At 46.9% G+C, this 15,333-nt stretch overlaps 1 protein-coding gene across 1 annotated transcript in view; it reads right to left on the bottom strand.

Annotated features, from left to right (window-relative positions):
• The window catches only part of HELZ2 (helicase with zinc finger 2), a 119,930-nt gene that overhangs the window by 37,774 nt on the left and 66,823 nt on the right, over window positions 1-15,333 (bottom strand). The window contains exons 13-14 of the mRNA XM_088467048.1: window positions 3,513-3,654; window positions 2,931-3,047 (exon numbers count right to left, since the gene is read on the bottom strand). Of these exons, the coding sequence (XP_088323174.1) occupies window positions 2,931-3,047; window positions 3,513-3,654 (259 nt within the window). The remainder of the gene's footprint in view (window positions 1-2,930; window positions 3,048-3,512; window positions 3,655-15,333) is intronic.

Raw genomic sequence — 15,333 nt, 5'->3', positions numbered from 1 at the left:
CGCTTTTCAGGTTGAAACCGTTTTCCCGGAAACTTCCATGTTTCCTCTAAATGATCCACTAATTGGCCAGATAGGGGAAAAACAGCAGCTGTACCTTTTAACTTTCTTAAAGTAAGCATATGTAGCCGCAGGAAGGCAGTCGTCTGTAATGAGATGCCATATGGGCGGCCCGCCAGAAGTTCACCCTCATCTGACGTAATATCATCATCATTTATCGGGGGTGACAATAATGTTTTTTTAGTAGGCCGAAACGGAGGTTCCTGTAACCTATCAGTTAGGTTCTGCACCGTAGTGGTGAGTTTAAAACGAAAAAACACACTAAATTATAGGGCGCAACACCTCACAGCAACTCTGGTTTTAAAAATGAAACATCACTTCATATACATACATAGATACAACAGAGAAAACCATAAACAGTGCTGAGAGGTCAAAATCCAAAGGGAGACACAGATCCCAAATATGCAGCTGTAATATTCCAACAAAGCTGTCTTATTTTCTCATAACTCCAACGTGGATTTTCATGATATGAGAAACAAAATACAAAAAATGGGTAACATAACTGTTTAGATGTACACAGTTACTGAAGAATGAGTCCACTGATTCCCAAGGATGTGCTCAGTAGTAGAATACACCTTTAGTGCACGTAGCAGAAGATGTATAAAGTAATGCTTACTATAAGCTTACATCAGTAAGACATGTTGCAGACTCATAAAGGTTTCTTTTCTCCGTATATTTTTTCCTCATCTTCCCATTGGTCACATATATGAAAGTGAAGAAAAACTCAGGATGTAGATAATAATCACTTTTTAATGTTTAAAATATATACAAGCAATAATACATCCGTACCAGATAGTAACAAGCCTAATCCATGAGCTTTACAGATGGTACAGAACCCGGGTGCTCTATTTAAATGGTATGAAATAGGCTTTGCCGGTACGGAATGTAAATTCACTGTCACTCATGGAGGAGATGAGATGCGCAGACAGGAGACCACGGAGGAGATATGAGATACGAAGACAGGAGAGCACAGAGGAGATGAGATACGCAGACAGGAGAGCACGGAGGAGATGAGATACGCAGACAGGAGAGCACGGAGGGGATGAGATACGCAGGCAGGAGAGCACGGAGGAGATGAGATACGCAGACAGGAGAGCACGGAGGAGATGAGATACGCAGACAGGAGAGCACGGAGGAGATGAGATACGAAGACAGGAGAGCACAGAGGAGATGAGATACGCAGACAGGAGAGCACGGAGGAGATGAGATACGCAGACAGGAGACCACGGAGGAGATGAGATACGAAGACAGGAGAGCACAGAGGAGATGAGATACGCAGACAGGAGAGCACGGAGGAGATGAGATACGCAGACAGGAGAGCACGGTGGAGATGAGATACGCAGACAGGAGAGCACGGAGAAGATGAGATACGCAGACAGGAGAGCACGGAGTAGATGAGATACGCAGACAGGAGACCACGGAGGAGATGAGATACAAAGTCAGGAGAGCACAGAGGAGATGAGATACGCAGACAGGAGAGCACAGAGGAGATGAGATACGCAGACAGGAGAGCACGGAGGAGATGAGATAAGCAGACAGGAGAGCACGGAGGAGATGAGATACGCAGACAGGAGAGCACGGTGGAGATGAGATACGCAGACAGGAGAGCACGGAGAAGATGAGATACGCAGACAGGAGAGCACGGAGTAGATGAGATACGCAGACAGGAGACCACGGAGGAGATGAGATACAAAGTCAGGAGAGCACAGAGGAGATGAGATACGCAGACAGGAGAGCACGGAGGAGATGAGATACGCAGACAGGAGAGCACGGAGGAGATGAGATACGCAGACAGGAGAGCACGGAGGAGATGAGATACGCAGACAGGAGAGCACGGAGGAGATGAGATACGCAGACAGGAGAGCACGGAGGAGATGAGATACGCAGACAGGAGACCACGGAGGAGATGAGATACGAAGTCAGGAGAGCACAGAGGAGATGAGATACGCAGACAGGAGAGCACGGAAGAGATGAGATACGCAGACAGGAAAGCACAGAGGAGATGATATACGCAGACAGGAGAGCACGAAGGAGATGAGATACACAGACAGGAGGGCAGAGAAGAGATGAGATGAGTTACATAGACAGGTGAATATGGAGGAGATGAAATGCGCAAGCAGGTAGGTACAGAGGAGATACACAGTACGGTAATCACAGAAGAGATGAGCTACATGGGACAAGTGAGCACAGATGACATAACATACACAGAAGGTAAGCACAGAGAACGGGTTGGGGACAGGATCCCAATGGTCAGAATACCAGCAATGGCATCCAACATTCAAAATCCTAAGGGATTTTAGTTAGTACTCTAACCCAAATACGCATGCACACTAGGATTCCTGGGTCATAAACCCGGATTTACAACGCAAAGGACAGCTATTGTCCCTTGATTTTATTTTCGCAATTATTAATTCATACGGTGTTAATAAACACTGCTATACATGTGACAACTGGCGGGATGTATAGCATGCATGCGATTGCATGATACATCCGTCCACAGGCAGGTGAATACAAAGAATATGAGATATACAAACAAGTGAATACAGAAGAGATGAGCTAAATGGGACAGGGGAGCATGGATGAGATGAGATAACATACCTAGAAGAGTAAGCACAGAGGAGATTAGAGCACTGAGGTGAGCACAGAGAAGACATTCACAGGTAGACCTGCACAAAGTATAAAACAAACACAGAGTATACCAAATACACAGACACAGGTGAGTGGTGAGATAAGGAGATTCATAGAGGAGTGAGCACAGAAGAGGTGAATAAGCAGATGACATACATAGATGTGTGAGTACAAACAACATGTGAAACAGACAGCGAGTAAAGATGATATGAGATACACTGGTAAGTTATTAAAGAGTTCCTTACAATTCCACATCTTCAAGCGATATTTCCTCTCCACTCTGGATTCGTCTGTCCATCTCTCGGATTCGGTTGGAAAATGGGTTGCTGGGCTCGCGGATTAGATAATGCAAAGTGATAGGTCTGTGGGAAACAAAGCAATCATTTCTATGACAAGAATCTTAGCACTTCACCCTACTGAATACACACAGAATACATTCCCTTTTAAATTCCTGCATCTTCTCACTTCCTGCAGAAGAATTTGCCTAGTCATCCTTAATAAAGTATACACTGAACTAATTCCTCAATTACACAGCAGCTCACAGACTATACCGGGGGCCTATTTATCATTAAATATTTGAGGCATATTCCCCGAAAACACTCATCATGTGCTATTTAATACATTCGGCGCCATTATCGCACCCAGATTGCAATTGAGTATGTGAATATTAATAAATGGGCTCCTAAATGAGAGTATGTTATCAGATGTATAAAACACTCCTTTAAAACTTTTACTATTTACATTCAAGATTAAGTTTATAATTTATGTATACATCACCAACATATAACACTGTACAATCATGAAATCTGTGCCTCCAAATATTTTACCTGAGTCCTGGGTGGGATTTTCCTTCCCTGAGGTATCCGGAAACCTTGAGGTTACTCCCAGGATATGGAAACTCGGACAGTTCTATCTGCTCACTGTACACACGCAATAGGCTGAGCTTGCTTCTGAGGGAAAGTAGCATTACTGCAGAGGAGAAATGGTAAGGGTATTACTTCATGGAGACAAAAATGATTAGTGCAGTTGTCACATGATTTCCCTACCCTTGCATGTATTAAATATTCTCAATTAGACTTTAATATAAATAAATTAAAGAATAAATAAAAGTAAAGCATCAATCAATAATAGCCTCTCGTGTACAAAATGTGGGTTCAAAGATCAACAAAGATATTGCAATTTGCTAACCTTGTATTAAATAAACAGGAGTTTATTTAATAAAGAGCTAATTTCTACTTGGGTCAATGAGGAAGTGGAGATATAGCCAAGGCAATTAGCGGAGAGTATGCAAATTGTCGGTGAACAGATTAGCCATCTCTGGTGGTGAATATCTGTGAGGCCTTTGAATATCTTGGGGACATCACCATCTATGTGGGGCTTATTGGGACTAGAATTTCTGTCTCAGCATTCTCAATTTAGAATCCAAAATGACTTTATAGTCTCTGAAGGAAATACTTATTTTCTCTCTGTTAAAGATCACAGAATGAAGAGCCCTGGATTTTATTATTTTCATTCCACAGGGAAGACGAGTAGTCAGATGACCAGAGGACAGTTTTCTCCTTGTGGAGATCAGCAGAGAGGAAAACAGGCCTGGCTTGTTCCCAAGCCTGCAGACGACCAGTTAGCATGATGGGTCTTGACTGTTTCTCTTCCGAGACCAGTGATTAGATTCCACTACAAACGCCTGGACGATAAAAAGTGTAAAATCAGGGATACATCATAGCTTTTCTGAAGCTCCTGCCCCAGTGGCGAAACTAAGGGGGGTCGAGCGGGGCACATGTCCTGGGTGCTGTGTCGGACCCAGCGGGGGGTGGGTTTGTTTCGTCCAGTATAATCTGTGACATGTAAGCAGGGAAGACTGTATTTGCGGCGCTCCTCTGCAGAATAAGATACAGTCAGGAGGTAAGGCAGCAACGAGCACAGCCTCCCCTCATGTTCACAAACTGCCTGGCTGGAGTGGGGGGTGGGGACCGCACCGTAGCCAACGACACTGCAGAAAATAATGACATGGGGAGGCAGCTGTCAATCTACCTCACTGCGGGAGCGGTGCATTGACCCAGCTAGAGAGCAGGAGGGAGGCTCCGCCTCCAGTCCTCACAGTTCTTCTAACGGATGCTGGCTACTGGAGTCTGAGGGCTGGGAACAACAACACCAGTCTCCTACCACCAAATGGGCCGCAACCCCTCTCCCCCCTCCCCCTGACAGCCACCTCCAGATCCCAGCAGCAGCTGGAGCAGAGATATGGAGACTGTGGGGCTGCAAAGGAGGCATGCTGTCTCCTGCAGCAGCAACAGCAGGTAATACTCCCATTCCCTTAACTCAGTGCCCCCCCCTCTACCGCCAGCCCATTGGCCTCCCCGATTTCACTGACCACCCCCATTACATTGTCTCGCCCTTCTCCAGACCACTGTCCGCCACCATTTCAGACTCCCCCATCCCAGTGTCACCTCCCTTACAAGCCCACTGCCTGTGCTCCCCATCTAGAACCCCCCAGCCAGCCCAATTACAGTCCCCCCTATTCAGCCCAGTGTCCCCCCTTGTCCAGCCTAGCATTCCTCTCCCCTCCCACCCCATCTCACTGCCACCACTTCCCATTCAACTCAGTGCCCCACTGCAGAATCACTGTCCCTCCCATCCAGCCAAGTATCCCCCACATATCACTCCCCCACAGCTTTCCCCCTCACACAGACAGTTTCCCCCTACCCATATCACTGCCTCCTAGTTTAGGAGAATGCCAACATATCGATCACCAGAGGTTAGATCATAAGATATACAGTACTGTGCAAAAGTCTTAGGCAGGTGTAGAAAAAATGCTGTGAAGTAAGACTGCTTTCAAAAATAGAAGTGTTAGTTTTTTATCAATTAACAAAATGCAAAGTGAATGAACAGAGAATAAATGTAAATCAAATCAATACTTGGTGTGACCACCCTTTGCCTTCAAAACAGCATCAATTCTTCAAAGTACACTTGCACACAGTTTTTGAAGGATCGCGGCAAGGAGGTTGTTCCAAACATCTTGGAGAACTAACCACAGATCTTCTATGGATGTAGGCTTGCTCAAATCCTTCTGTCTCTTCATGTAATCCCAGACAGACTCGATGATATGGCCCCCACAGATCCCTGATCTCAACATCATCACTTCCAGAACTCCTTGTCCTTCTTTACGCTGAAAATAGTTCTTAATGACATTCGCTGTATGTTTGGGGTCATCGTTCTGCTGCAGAATAAATTTGGAGCCATTCGATGCCTCCCTGTTGGTATTGCATGATGGATAAGTACCTGCCTGTATTTCTCAGCATTGAGGACACCATTAATCCTGACCAAATCCCCAACTCCATTTGCTGAAATGCAGCCCCAAACTTAAAAGGAACCTCCACCATATTTCACTGTTGCCTGCAGACACTCATTATTGAACCACTCTTGGGGACCGTGGGGTAGGGTTGGGTATTTATGTCACTGGGGCCAGGGGGTAGTTTAGGTCTATGGGGCCAGAGGGGGGTTGTGGGTAGTGTATGTCCCTGGGGCCGCAGGGGGGGTTGTGGGGGTGGAGGTAGTAGGGTGGGTAGTGTGTGTACTTGGGCTGGGGGGGGTTACTTTATGTCTTTGGGGCAAATGGTAGGGTGGGGAGTGTATGTCTTTGGGGCCGGGGGGTAGGGTGAGGAGTGTATGTCTCTGGGGCAAGGGATTAGGATGGGGAGTGTATGCCAGGATAGGGTGACATCTGGGGTGGGAATAGTGCCAACATGGTGTGACAGCTAGGGTGACAGCAAAGAAGGGGACAGTGCTCAGATGAGGTGACAGCTGCAGAGGGGACAGTCCTGAGATGGCGTAGGAGCTGGGAAGGGGACAGTGCTGAGATGGTGTGGCAGCTGGGGTGGGGACAGTGCTGAGATGGGGTGATAGCTAGAGAGGGGACATTGCTGAGATTGCGTGGGAGCTGGGGTGGAGACAGTGATTAGATGGTGTGGGAGCTGGGCAGGGGACCGTGCCAAGATGGTGTAGGCAGGGCCGGTTCTATAATTACGCATGGTACGCGGCCGCGTAGGGCGCCACACAGTGAAAGGCGCCGCGGCCGCGACCATGCTGATTTATAACTTAATTAAATACAGCAAGCAGCTGAGGCAGACCGCGGGCAGACTGTGTCACTGTGACACAGCTGCACCGCGGTTGTAATGGGCGTCCGTCCGTCCGATGGCTTTTATTGGTGTGACGTCATGACATCACGTCAAAGGACGCAGTGGCTGTTGAGTCCACTGTCCAGTGTCCACCTGAGGTAAGGGGCAGGCGTTTTGTGAATGGGAGCGGGCGGCAGGGGCGGATTGGAAATTGAATTTAGTGGGCATATTCCCGGCTAGCCTGTGAAGCCGACTCGACTGCCAGCCGAGGCAATTTTTTTTTGCCCCGCCCCAATGCATGACAGGCAGCTTGCCTGCACTTGGGTAGAGCGGCCCGCAGAGGAGCTCTTAGCATCGTGAGGCTTTCAGGCCATGTCTAGCAAGACGCAGCTCTTTCCCAGCACCATCACTCCGACGGATGGTGAGTCAGCTGCTCCAGAGAGTGGAGGAGGCAAAAGGAATGGATTGGCTGCTGGCAGTCTTCCCTACACACACAGAGCAACGCTTACAGGACAACCCTCACACCCAGCTAGAGGCAGGTAACCGGCTTAGGGGTTCGTGGGCACTGGACCCAGGGGTGCTACTTCTAAAAATGACAAGTCTCTCCATCCTTTCCTGTGCATGACATCCTTTGCCCCCACCCTCCACCTGCATGTGACAGCCTAGCCCTTTCTGCAAGTGACAGCCTGCCTCCCCCTCTCTCTCGTGTTAGCCAGCCTCTCTTCCCTTTTCATAATTCAGTGACAGCCCGTCTCCCTCCCCTGCGTGGCCGTGTGATGACCTGCTGCCTGTCTCCCTCTCCGTTGTAAGTAACAGCCTCCTCCTCCTGTGTGTGACAGCCTGTCTCCTCTCCTACCACTGTGTGTGACAGCCTGTCTCCTCTCCTACCACTGTGTGTGACAGCCTGACAGCCTGGCTCCACCATCCCTTTTGTGCAACAGTCTGTCTCCCCCCTCTTCCCTGCTAATGACAGTATGACACCCCCTACCTTCCCTGTACCCATGTACCCTCTCCCCCAGTGTATGACAGCATTTGATATTTTCTATCTCTGACCCCCCCATATGTCTCCTTCCCTTTCGTTGTGACAGCGTCTGCCTCCTCCCCTCTCCCCTGTGTTGACAGTAATGGTGCGTACACACTGGGCGATTAAAGTGGATGACTGAACGATAACGATATCGTTCAGTTGTCCACTTTATCGTCCATTTTTTACACAAAAACGATGAACGATAACGACGACGCGCGTTCCCGCGGGTCGTTCGTCATTATCGTTCATCGGGTTAACATGCAGGCCAACCTGACGATGTCGTCGGGTTGCTGCATGTTGGGGAATGGGGGAGAGCCCAGCGCTGAACGATATCATTAATGATATCGTTCAGCGGGTGTGCTCAATGTCATGAACGACATTGAGCACACCCTGTCGGGGACACACTAGACGATATCGCTCAGGGAGCATATCGTCTAGTGTGTACGCATCTTTAGTCTCTTCCCTTCCCTCTGAGTATTGTGACAGCTGCTGTTTCTTCCCCTCCCAATGTGTTGTAGGTTTTGGGGTCTATTCATTATCACATAATTTCTTCAAAAGCAGGTGATCATGCACATTTTCACCTACTTTTGGAGAAATACATTTTTGGAGCCATTCATCATAGGATATCTCCTACTTACCTCTCTCTACCGATGTGGCCACTGTCCCCATAAACTAGTATGGGGACCTAAAGTCATCATGCTCCGAAAACACAATATATTCGAGGGTCTGGCAATTGCCATCGACAAATGGTCTTTGCTCCCGCACACCCAGTCCTTCCCTATGGGAAGGAGTCCCGGGTTGTGAACAGGGATCCTTTCAGATCCCTCCTCCCCTGTCTGGCTCCTTCTGCCGGATGCTGGGGCTTAGGACCTCATTCAGAGTCGGTCGTTGCGGCCGCACGGTCGTATGGGAAAAGGGGCCGGATATGCAAATGATGAACTCGCATGTTGCGTCCCAAAGATCGGATCGTTAGCTGGCCGACCAAGGGGAGGAAGCGGCCGGAAGACAATAAATACGCCCCCTTCTCGTACGCATTACACGTCATCTCCAGCCATATAAGGATTAATCGAGACCATCGGGAACCATCGGAACTGGTCGTAGAGCTTAAGGTTGACCATACCCTCTCTTAAGCACTACGATCAGGTCAGTGTACAAACCACCCATGTCACGTGTGCCATGACACTACTTTGTTAATTATGCACTCCCATAAAACGCCGTTCGCATAATTAGGCACGCCTGCGTTCGGATCTCCACTCCCCCGTTTTCAAGCACCTTCCCCTGTTACCACCCACAAACGCCTCATTCTGTCACTCAAACTACCGACCTGGCTGTGTTCAAGAAGAGAAAAATTTCTGATCGTAGCAGCAAGTTTGTGCATGCGCAGTTCAGCGAACATTTGTGCCGTACGACCGTGCGGCCGCAACGACCGACTCTGAATGAAGTCCTTAGTGTGTCTGCGTGAACTCTAGTTCACGCAGCTGCCTTAGCACTGCCGAGTCTTCACTGCTCCAGACCCCGATAATTAACAAAATGAATAGACCCCTGTGTCTCTTATCCCCCTCTTTATTGTGGCTAGTGCTAACTACAATCCTGCCTATATTTGTGTTGGACCCCTCCTACATTTTATTTGGTCCCACCTACATGAGGCCACTTTCAGAGTTTTTTTTCCAGGGCCACTTTAAGTTCACAATCCGCTCCTGGCGGGCGGGTATGGTTCCGTAGAAAGCGGGGAGTGGAAGTATGCCTCCATGACAGGAGGAAGGCACGTTTGGCACACTTTGTGTGTTTGTAGGGGGAGTGCAGTCACACTTTAAATTTCTGTGTAAGTGGTGGGTGCTGTCACACTGTTCCTGTGTGTTTAGGGGTATGTTGTCACACTTTCTATGTGTGTAGTGGGTGTGCTGTCACACTTTGTGTTTTTAAGGGAGGGGGTGCAGTCCCACTTTGTGTAGAGGGGGTGGGGGTACTGTTACACTTTGTGTAGAGGGGGTGGGGGTACTGTTACACTTTGTGTAGAGGGGGTGGGGGTACTGTCACATTTTGTGTATAGGGGGTGGGGATATGCATTACTTGTATATGACAGGGGCTATTTCGATTTTAATTTATGTAACTTTAAACAGTTGCACATTTCCATATTGTTATGAGTGTTCATGACATGTCTTTTTATTTTTATATAAAACTGGTCTTTTGATCTAAACCTCGGTCCTCAAGGCACACTAACAGTCCTGGTTTTAGTGATATCCATGATTGAGCACAGATTGTTAAATCAAAATAACTGAGGTACTGATTAAATCACCTGTGCTCAAGTATGGCTATCCTTAAAACCTGGACTGTTAGTGTGCATTGAGAACCGTGGTTGGGAATCCCTGATCTAAAGATTCACCTTGTGTATTGTCACATTATTATCCAGAACCTGGGGCATAACTGGGGCACCTTTATCAACTACTTGCATCTTTTGTAGCTATGTGTTACAGAGCTGGATGTAGTGCCAGACCCTACAACATTTATCCTCACCTCTCATTTACATGAAGTTAAATTTTATAATTTTCTCAGCTTTACCTGTCTGCCACCCATAATGCCTAAGGCTACATCTGGCCTTATTGGAAGTCTTCTGAAAATGAAACCCATAAATCTAATTCTAGTCCATATAGAGCTAGATTATTTCAAACTATACAATTATTATCAAGTGAGCCTGGAGTCCGGGACCAATATTTAATCTAAATTTAAATCACACAATTACTATACATATAAGGAGCGCCAAAATCTGTATTCGCTTACCAAAAAATTTAGGCTTGGGCCGGCCCTGGGTGTAGGAGCTGAAAAGGGGAGGGTGCTGAGATGGGGTGACAGCTGGAGTGGGGACAGTGTTGAGATGGGGTGACAGCTGGGGAGGGGATAGTGCTGAGATGGTGTGGGACCTAACATCTACCATCTTGGAGCACATTTACCATCTGGGAGCACCATTTGGAATTGGGACGCTTGTGCAAACTACTCAGCATCTGGTCACCACAAGGTTTTATTCGCTTGCGTTGGACCAATATTCTCATGAAGACCATCGCTAATTAAAAATTCCTCTTTGCTGTGATCTGAGACGGGTAATATACTTATACTAAAATTGGACTTTGCCACCCATATATTACTTTATCCTACGGTGCACATTGAATTGGCCCTATTTGCTAACCTTAGTGCCTACAGGGTTTTTCAAACTTATGCCTGTGTATTTATCTACATATTTTTTATGTGTATGTTGAATTTATTATTCATCCTTATCTCAGTACTGAGTTTACTATATTGTGTATTATATTGTGTATTGTATTAAATTCATTTTATTACATTTATTCAGCGCTGCTACTCTCTTGTTTATATTGTTCTATGGGAGGCTGACTACCTCCCCTTTTCAGCAGCTGCTTGGAGAAGCAACACATAGCAGCGCCCTTTACTATATATTTTTATAGTTCCATTTTCGTTCACAGTGTTGAGATGGGGTGACAGCTGGGGAGGGGATAGTGCTGAGCTGGTGTGGGAGCTGGGCAGTGGACAGTGGTCAGATGGCGTAGGAGCTGGGAAGGAGATAGTGCCGAGATGGGGTGTCAGCTGGAGTCCGGACAGTGCTGAGATGGGGTAACAGCTGGGGGGGACAGTGCTAAGATGGCATAGGAGTTGGGTAGGAGACAGTGTTCAGATGGGGTGAGAGCTGGGCAGGGGACAGTGCTGAGATGGGGTGAGAACAGTGCTGCCTACCTACGCTGCTACTCCCAGCTAACAGCACCAGGATGTATGTAGTCTGGGAAGCTTGGCATCCTGTATGATTGACTGGAAGGGGAGGGGCGTGGCGCCTCTCAGTCTGCTGAATGACGGGACGGACAAACAGACAGACCTGAGACCTCAGACTAGGAAGAAAGGATCACAGAGACAGTGGCCACAGCCCTCAAGATCCACGGCCGCCACGAGCAGTGTAAAATCGCGAGTGCCACTCCCCGGCTAAAGGCACCCAGAAGTGCTTGGCAGTAGACAGCTACCGGTTTGCGTTCCACCACGCGGCAGCCGATGTAAGCCGGCCCGGGTCAGCAGGCAATGTGAGCCGGCCCAGCAGAGGGGGGGCATGGGACCGGCCAAGCGGGAACTTTCCTGCTGCCCAATCCGCCCCTGTCTGAGTATCATCAGTATAGAGATGATATTGTAGGTCAAAAGAGCTGATGAGTTCACCTACAGAGGACGTATAGAGGGAGAATAGGAGAGGTCCAAGAACAGAACCTTGGGGAACACCTACAATTAGTGGAAGTGAGGGGGTAAGAGGAGTCATTAGAGAAGACAGAGAAGGTAGGTCAGAGAGGTAGGAGGACAGCCATGAGAGGGCAGTGTCATGTAGACCAAGGGAGGAAGGATTTGCAGGAGAAGAGGGTGGTCCACAGTGTCAAAAGCAGCAGAGGGGTCAAGAAGAGTAAGCAGAGAGTAGTGGCCCTTTGATTTAGCAAGGAGATCATTGCTGACTTTCGTGAGGGCAATTTCAGTGGAGTGGTGAGAACAGAAACCAGACTAAAATGGGTCAAGAAGGCAGTGGGAGCAAAGAAAGGCGGTTGTAAACAATACGCTCAAGGAGTTTGGAGGCAAAAGGGAGAAGAGAGATGGGTCGGTAGTTGGTAGGTTTTGTAAGAATAGGGAGAAAAGGGCATGTTTGAATGCAGATGAAACAGTGCCAGATAAGAGGGAGAGATTGAGGAGGTGGGCAAGATAGGAGCAGGCAGAGAGAGGTAGCAGAGGAATCCGGAAGGGATAGGGTCAACGGGGATGTGGAGGGGGGGCCGGATGAGGGCCATGACTACCTCTCCAGATACAGTGGAGAAGGATGTCAGAGTTGGTAAGATGGATGGGGGTGCTGAGGGTCTGGAGGGATATGATGTCCTAAAGTATGGAGTCAATTTTAGATGTAAAATAGAAGGAGAGAGAGGAGGGGATGGGCAGAGGAGGGAGTTGAAAGTGGCGAAGAGACACATTTGAAATGTTATCAAACTAGATTTATTTTATGTTAAAAAGTAGTAATCTATTTATATACAGTATGATGTCAGCAATATATATTCTTTTATTATTTTAAACCTTAATAATATGGAACTTATTATTGTACTTTTTTACTTTTTCTGTCCCCCTTTTTCTTATTATTTAATCAATGAAATGTTATAACATCACGGTTAGGTAACCATGGTGACTAACCAATGGGCATGTGATTGTTAAGACCTAAATATCATCCCATCTAATTGCACGTCGGTTTGTTCACCATGGCTACATACAATGATGCTATTATAACATTATGTTCCACGTCATTATGCTACAATTCAAGTGATTGGTTTGCCATGCAGTCCACCCTCCTTGCCGGGCTCAAAATATATCCATAATGTAAGTCCTGCTTATATCGGATATATCCTTACATCTGTCATTCTTCTTTATCAGGATATATTGCTTGATATTACTAGGTCAGGAATCACTATGATTTACCACCGGACGCCTGTCCGTCGGTTGGAATCACGACAGCGGCTGCCTGACATGGGTGAAAATCCTAATCGTCCCTAAGGTAAGTATTCACTAACCTAATTCCCCCCCCCAACCCTAACCCTCCTTAGGAGTGCCTAACCCTAACCTTCCCCCTCTAAGTCCCTAACCCTAATCCCCCCTCTAAGTGCCTAAACCTAACCCCCCCTTACCCCGCCGCCTAAACCTAAGCACCTGGGGGGTGCCTAACCCTAAGTCCCCCCAGGGGGTGCCCTACCCTATCCCTCCCTCCCCCTAGCCTAACCCTAACCTCCCGTGGGGATGCTTAACCCTAAGTCCCCCCCCGGGGGCCCTAAACCTAACCCCCCCCAGCGCGGCTGTCCGCGCTCGGCGTCCGGCATCACTTCGATCAGGATGCCGGGTGCGCCGGTCTCCCGGTGTCGGTAAAATGACAGGCGTCTAGATTTAGACGCCTGTCATTTAACCCTCGCCGGGATAAAGCAGTTGGGAAGCCGGCTGTCGGGATTAGGTCCGCCGGCTTCTCGACTGCATACCCTAGGTCACTATATATAATCCAGTAGTATGGTTACTAGATGACGCTTATACATCATTATTCCTCGACCTACCTATTCAAAGTGCAGATCATGTGATCACACTCGTTGAGATAAACAAAACCACATCAAAGTATGTATTTATGCTTACATTTAATTTACAGTTGTCTCTTTTTCTAGACTACCTGTATACAAGATTTTTTTTTATATGTTATGATATACAGTTATGAGAGCCCTTATTACTTTACCAGGTGCATTATTATCCACAAGTATTTACACCTGCACTGTTGAGCTACCATTTACTTGCCTCTGATTAAACTTATGTAATCAGCTAAACATTTTAGGACTGACCACAGCTAGGTTACACTGACTGCTATACCCACTTGGGATACTCCAGACCATACACATTTATATTGTGGAACCATCAACAGTGCTTTTCATAAATGAAACATCTCTCAGTCATTGGAATCATTGGCACCTAGTCCTTCTATTGAAACTCTGCTCCAGTCCACCTCCTCCCATTCCGAATGGGACTGCACAAAACCGCAGCATTGGTCATCAACCTCAAAACATCTAGGACGGCATTGCTATTCATTCTCTTCGAAAATTGTAGCATAAACTGCCTATTTTTAAAAGTGAGAATTTGCAATCACTACATTGGAGACTTAAAAACTGCACTTTCAACATAACAATTCACTTGTGGTATCTCTAGGTGCACTTTATTTAACCATTCGTTCAACTCCCCTTCACATGGGGCTTATGAAAAACAGTTGATTACAAAGTTTATCAACATTTACTTAAATCTATGCTGACAACTTTTTTTTAAATTTACTGTATTTATATTTACCCTTGAGGTTATCCATGTATTAAGCATTAGTACAAATTAAACTACTCATTGGTACTCTCACACAGTTCTTCACTCTTCATTTTAATTTCAGGTTTCTTCATTGATTGTTTTTATTACACATTCATTTTGCACTGTTCCTGTTCTACCCCCCCTTTCATTATACAGTTGACTACCCTGCATGTTCAGAAGCATTTCATGTATAGCACTTTATTATTGTTGTACACTTCTGTGACTAAACAACTGTGCCAAATTTAATTTTTACTTTCTTTTGTTTTTCATTAATTACCTGTGCTTGCCTGCGGATCTTTGTACACTATTGTGAGCTTGTGCTCTTGCTGTGGGGTCCCCTATCATACTGTGTGCCTTCTAATGGTTGTTGGACATTATACTCCTCCTGCTCTGCCTGTACCACTCAGCCACTTCCATTGTAGTATTTTTTCTCTGCGCCTTTCAGTGGTCCTGTGATCTTATGGGCTAACACCCCCAAACCTCGGCTGCGGTACAGCTGCAGCTGTCATTCTGCACAGGCTTGTTTAGTGCCACTAGCACTCATTCCTGGTTGCTTTTCCTCCTGCATTATCTTAGCATCCAGCAGAACTGGAGATTACTATGCAGGAATTACTACAT

This window comes from Taudactylus pleione, unplaced genomic scaffold (assembly GCF_031769625.1).
Source record: "Taudactylus pleione unplaced genomic scaffold, aTauple2 ptg000069l, whole genome shotgun sequence".
NCBI classification, from domain to species: Eukaryota; Metazoa; Chordata; class Amphibia; order Anura; family Myobatrachidae; genus Taudactylus; species Taudactylus pleione.
Note: the sequence above shows the minus strand (reverse complement) of the source record. Positions and strands in the feature narration are given on the sequence as shown.